Source organism: Hipposideros armiger, unplaced genomic scaffold, assembly GCF_001890085.2.
Source record: "Hipposideros armiger isolate ML-2016 unplaced genomic scaffold, ASM189008v1 scaffold_419, whole genome shotgun sequence".
Classification (NCBI taxonomy): Eukaryota; Metazoa; Chordata; class Mammalia; order Chiroptera; family Hipposideridae; genus Hipposideros; species Hipposideros armiger.
Window position 1 is genome coordinate 999,078 of NW_017731769.1, and position 5,614 is coordinate 1,004,691.

General features: G+C 64.1%; 1 protein-coding gene across 5 annotated transcripts; it reads right to left on the minus strand.

Annotated features, from left to right (window-relative positions):
* Positions 1 to 1,280: 1,280 nt before the first annotated feature.
* On the minus strand, positions 1,281 to 5,258 carry PNCK (pregnancy up-regulated nonubiquitous CaM kinase). Of its 5 annotated transcripts, none has more exons than XM_019664285.1 (12): positions 4,925 to 5,258; positions 4,340 to 4,409; positions 3,983 to 4,114; positions 3,656 to 3,730; positions 3,433 to 3,571; positions 3,146 to 3,269; positions 2,886 to 2,961; positions 2,678 to 2,790; positions 2,505 to 2,583; positions 2,321 to 2,408; positions 2,013 to 2,157; positions 1,281 to 1,455 (listed from the first exon to the last, which is right to left on the minus strand). In XM_019664285.1, the coding sequence occupies exons 2-11, from the start codon at positions 4,405 to 4,407 to the stop codon at positions 2,020 to 2,022; spliced, it is 1,032 nt and encodes a 343-aa protein (XP_019519830.1). In that variant the 5' UTR covers positions 4,408 to 4,409; positions 4,925 to 5,258; the 3' UTR covers positions 1,281 to 1,455; positions 2,013 to 2,019. The 5 variants fall into 5 exon arrangements, with proteins under 5 accessions (XP_019519830.1, XP_019519831.1, XP_019519828.1 ...); XM_019664286.1 differs by having other exon boundaries at positions 1,281 to 1,478; XM_019664283.1 differs by having other exon boundaries at positions 1,281 to 1,658; positions 4,910 to 5,258.
* Between the last annotated feature and the right edge of the window lie 356 nt (positions 5,259 to 5,614).

The following is a 5,614-nucleotide window of genomic DNA, read 5'->3' on the forward strand; positions in this document are numbered from 1 at the left end:
GGGGACAGAGGAGAAAGCTGCCCGCTCCCCTCCAGACTTGCCCCAGGCTCAGGGGCCTGTGGGGTGTGCGCATGGGGCAATGTGGAGCAGGAAGGGGTGGATGGATGCTGGGAGAAGGACACAGAGGGGCTTATGGGCCTGGGAACCAGCAGGCGGACATGCCCACCCTGGGCCCTGTCTGTCCCCAGGTATCCAGAGGCGTGCTGTGCACTGGCTGCTCTCCTCAGTGGAACCAGGTCCCCTGGCTCCAACTCCAAACCCTGATCCAGTCCTCAACCCCCAAGACCCAGGCCAGCCCTGCTTTGGGTCTCACTGCCCCTCTTTAGGTACCAAAGGTTGACAAGGAGAAGGTTCTTCTCCATCACACTTCATGACGGGAGCTGTCAGGGGGCAGCAGCAGCACGGGTCACAGTAGGGAGGAAGGGGTGGCCAGCTCATGCAAAATTCTGAGGGTGCTCCCTCTGCTCTGGCTGGGGATGAGGAGTGGCCCTAGGAGTTTCCCCGTGATGGGCACAGGAGAAAGGCCTAGCAGGGTCAAGAGAGGCTTGGGCCCCTCCAGAATGAAGTTCAAGGGGCAGGGGCCATGCAGACCAGAGGACCAGCCGCCACTCTTCACACCAGCCTGGGTTCCCCCAGGCCTGGAGTCCATGGCTTCCAAAGCCACAGCACAGCACAGGGGTTGAGGTCACGGTGGCGCCCTCTCCTGGCCAAGGGGCTCCCCCTCCACCCTCTGACACTAGCCTCCTACACAGGAAGGATCCCACTGGAAATGCTCTGTGTGGTCACCACTACAGAAAGAGGGGGTGGGGAGAGGTTGGAGGAGACAGCCGGGGACTCTGGTCGCCCTCCAGGTTACAGGCTCAACTGGCCTGTGAGCTCTTCCCAACCTGGCCCTGCACAGTAGGGCACTGCATTGCATCCCTGGGGGCCTGGAGACTTTGGCCCCTATTGGGCCTCCTGCCATCCCCTTCTGCTGGCAGCCTAACACTCAGAGCCACACACAGACAGACCGACCTCTAGGGTGACACAGCTGGCAGCTAGTCTGCCTCTTGCTGGCATTTTGGGGGTAGGACAGGAACAGGAAGTTCTTGGACAACCCGGAGCTTGTCTGCCATGATCGGAGGGAGTAGTTTGAGTGGCAGTGGGTGAGGTCTGGTGGTGGGGTCCCATGGGCAGTAGCTCTGTGTCCTTGGTTTCTTTCCCACAGGTGACACCCATCCCCTCCACACTTGTCCCCCATCCCTGTCCCTTACCCCTCCCTCCAGCTCACCACTGGCCCATTGCTCTGTCTGTCTTTATTGATTTGGGGAAAACTGGAGGAGCGGGGATTGAGGGCCACGACACAAGCTGGACCACCCACAGTCAGCAAAGCGCAGAACATCGTGCAGGAGGGACAGCCCCTGGAGCCTCTTCAGCTTCTAGAGGGGTTGTGGCAGCAACAAGGGAGAGGAGCCCCTGTGGACATGCCCCACCAGCACCTGGGTGAGGGCAGAGCCTGAGGAGTGCCCCACTCCCACCCTAGTATCATGAGCCACACCCACACATCTCAAACTCTCCAGCAGAGGCCAGCCCCGGGATATGGAGAATGGGGAGAGGGAACGGAAAGGGTCCACAGGAAGGGAATCTGGGGGGGGGGTCAGTGCACTCGGCCTCAGCATCTGCCAGGGGGGAGGGGGAGAGAGAAGCGCACAGGGAAGGGGGACAGTCAGGAGGCACCCCAGCCTGCCCTGTACCCCTGCTCCCAGTCAAGGCTCTCAGCAGCAGTGCCCACTGGGAATGGGCACTGGGCCCCTCGCGGGTCCTTGCCATGCCCCAAGTCACCAACCCCTGCTGGCTCCTCTCCCGTCTTCTCTTCCCGAACCCTGGTTCCTTCCTTCCATCTATGCTGTCTGCCCTTAGCCCTCTACTCTCTGGGGCCCACCCCACTTTGCTCTTGGCCACATGGGGCTCTCCACCATCTAAGCTCACCAAGGAGCCACCTCCCAGGGGGTGCAGGGTCCACCCACACACACCTGGGCATCACCACTTGGGGGGCTGGCCAGCCCGGAGGCCTGGGTGGCTGTGGCGGGCCATCTTCCGCTCTGAGGCCTCCTCACCATCTGGGCTCTGCCCCAGCTTTCGGATGTGGCGCAGGAAGGAGGTGGCATTGAATGCTCGCTTCAGGGAGAAAGGAGTGTCAGGTCATGCCCTGGCCCCAACACTTCGAGGACCACAGAGGCCACTGGCGACCCAGGCCATCCCTTGAGGCTGAAGGATGGGGCAGGTGGGGGAGGGGGCAGCCTTGAACTGACCCGGTTCACGGGCCCCGCCCCACACTGACCTTCCAGTGGGTCCGGGCAAAATTCTTCTGGATCTGCTCACTGACTGAGCCCAGGATGTCCTTGTCAAAGGCCGCATCCCCAGAGATCCTAGGGGGAGGCTGAGAGTCAGTGGGGGTTGGGGTGTCTCTGAGGGTGTGGTCCATCCCTCTGGTCCCAGGACATCTTGGCGGGAATTCCACTCACCAAAGATGCTGTAAGGCCTGCTGGCAGGTGAATCTCTTCTGGGGGTCTCGCTCCAGAAGGTGCCGGATGAAGTCTTTGGCTGGAACAGAGAGGTCAGGTCAGCCCAGCCCACCCCCACTCCTGTTGTCACTCCCTCCTCCCCTCCTTGAGCTCAGGGCCGGCCTCAAGTTCACCTGATTCTGAGATGTCATCCCAAAATGGGGAGTCAAACTCGTAGCTGGCCCTCAGGATCTGGCTGAAGAGTTCGGGGTCGCTCTCGTCGTAGAAGGGGGGGTACCCACACAGCCTGGCACCCACAGATGAATCACCCAGCTGTCCACCCCTCCCCAACCCAGCAGGGGGCAGGCAGGCAGAAGAAGAGCCTTCCCGGTGGTCACTCACAGAATGTAGGAGATGACACCCAGGGCCCACACATCTACAGCCTTCCCGTAGGGTTTCTGTTCCAAGAGCTCCGGGGCTGGGGGCCAGAGACAGACAGACGCACACCCGCGCACGCGCACACCAGCCTTCAGTGCCGCCTGGCTCAGCCTAGTTGACCCCAGGGATGGCCCACCGCCTGCCCTGCCCCTGGCACCACGGCTCCCACAGGGTCCCCCAGCCCCCTGGCCTCCAACAAGCCTCAGGGAGCCCTCCTCACTTACCCACATAACCTGGGGTCCCACAGGCAGTGCCCAGCATGTTGCCAGCCTGGATTTTGGAGAGGCCAAAGTCGGAGACCATGATCTTGGAGTCCTCGAACGGCGTGGCATATAGGAGATTTTCAGGCTGTGACACACGGGCAGCCAGAGGGAGCGCCAGGTCAATCCTGGCGTGGCCCCCTGGGCTGAGACAGGGAAGACTGCAGGGGCAGGGCTCCCTCAAGTCCCCCAGACCCTGGTGCACAGGGAGGCTGGGTAAGGCCCGGGCAGGTGGGCAGGAGGGCAGGCACCTTGAGGTCTCGGTGCACGATGCCCAAGCTGTGTAGGTAGGAGACAGCGCCGAGGACCTGGCCGACCAGGTGGCTGGCATCCTTCTCTGTGTAGGAGCCACGCTCCATGATGCGGTCAAATAGCTCACCCCCTGTCACCCTGTGGGGAGCAGAGGCTCAGTTGACCCAGGCCCTTCGACCCCCACTCACCGCCCAGCCCCCAGTCCGCCCCTGCCTTCCTCACAGCTCCATGGCCAGGTAGAGGTGGGAAGGGCTCTCGTGGACATCCTCCAGGGCCACGATGTTGGGGTGGCTGACCCTGCAATGGCAAAAAAAAGCCCTTATGGGGGGCTGCAGCCCCCACTGGACTCAGGTCCTAGGAGAGCTTCCTCCCACCTCTGCCCCCTTCCCCGCGACAGGCCACCCCTGCCCAATCCAGCAAAGCAGAGACCCAGGCCAGGCCTTCCTGGGGACACGGAGGAGGCAGGGCGCTCCACCCCAGGACACTGTGAGCCTGCTGCAGGCCTTGAGCCCTTGAGTGCCAACAGCCTGGCCACAGACAGGTGCGTACCTGCGGAGCACCGCAATTTCATTCTCCACCAGGGCCTCCTTGCCTCGAAGGGCCTTCTTAGGGATGCACTTGAGAGCAACAAGGTGTGAGGAGCCCCGCTCCTGAGCCAGCACCACCTCGGAGAATGCACCCCTGCCACAGAGATGAAGACAAGGGGGAGGCAGGAAGGGAGGGGGAAAGGTGAAGAGGAGGAGGAGAGAGAGAGAGCAGAAGTGGGGAGAGGGAAGGGCCCCCTAGCTGAAGCAGATGGGGAGGCACTGTCCATCCCATGCCACCCATCCCCACACACACACATACTCATATATTCCCTGACACACACTCAAACATACACACTCACACATTCACTGACACACTCACGAGCCCAGCTTCTCCCGGATCTCATAGACACTGCTGATGTCCTCCGTCTGTTTCTTGAGCAGCAACATGTCTGGGGGGGGGGCAAGGGAGAGGTGGAGGGAGGCCCCCTGGGTGAGGGGAAGCCCCGTCCCCCACCCCAGGCCCGCAGGGCCTCAGCCACCCTCAGCAACAACCCCACTCAGGACACAGGTCCCAAAAGGTCCCATACACCCTCCCTCAGCCCGGGTCCATCTCGCCCCTCCCTCATTGCCCAGGTCGGCACTCCCAGGTGGACAACACCCAGCAAGGCCAGCGCATACACTCCTCCCCCTCCCAGATACATGGCCGCGATCGGGCGGGCACCCCCCACCCTGTCACCCCGACGGCGATCAGCCCCCAGACACGGCTCTCTGTCGCCGCACAACCGAGTCAGTCACGATCAGCCGCCTTCCAGAAGGCTCCGTGCACCTCCGCCCCGGCACCTCCAGGCCCACCCTCATCCACAGCGCCCTGAGGGCCCCCTCGCCCCCAGGCCTAGACCTGCCACTCATGGCCCAGCGCCCACAGGCACACTCCACACACACCACCAACCCGCCGGAGATGCACCTGCGACCGCCGCGCACAGCCGCCTGCCACCACCTCGGCCACCCACGCGGCTGCCTAGGCGCACCGCCCCTCGGCGCCACGGGGCGGTAGGAACTCCGCAGCCTGGGCCTCCCGCGTCCGGAGCTGCGTGGGCCGCGCGCGTGTGAGCCGGGGACGCGCCGGGCGTGACAGGTGTGCACTGGGGCGCGCGGGGACTGTGGCGGCCGGGGCCCGGGACCCCGCACGGCCCCTCGCGCGCGCGCGCGCGCTCCCTGGAGCGCCTGATGCGGACCTGGAGCGGAAGCTGCAGCGTCGCCTCGCGCGGTGGCCGCCGCGCGGAGCCCCCCGCCCGCGCCCGGCCGGCACCGCCCCCCTCCGCGCGCGCTCCCGCTGAATGCTGGCGGCCGAGCACGCGGTGGCCACAGCGCTGCAGGGCGCCTTGTAAGGCAATCGGCCGTCGCTGGCTGCCGCCTCCCTCCTTGGTCTTTCATGCGGGTTCCTGCCGGCTCCAGTCCCCTGGTGGCCTGGCTGGGCCGGCCCCAGGGCCTTTGCACCACCGGTGTCCTCCTTCCGGAAGTCTCTTCACGCACATGTTGACATGGCTCTATGTGTGCCTTCAGGTCTCTGCTCTGTCCAGGCCCATTGGTCTAAAACAGCATCCCTTCCCAAGCCCAGCCCTGCCATCAGCACTCAGCTAGAGGGCAACCACAG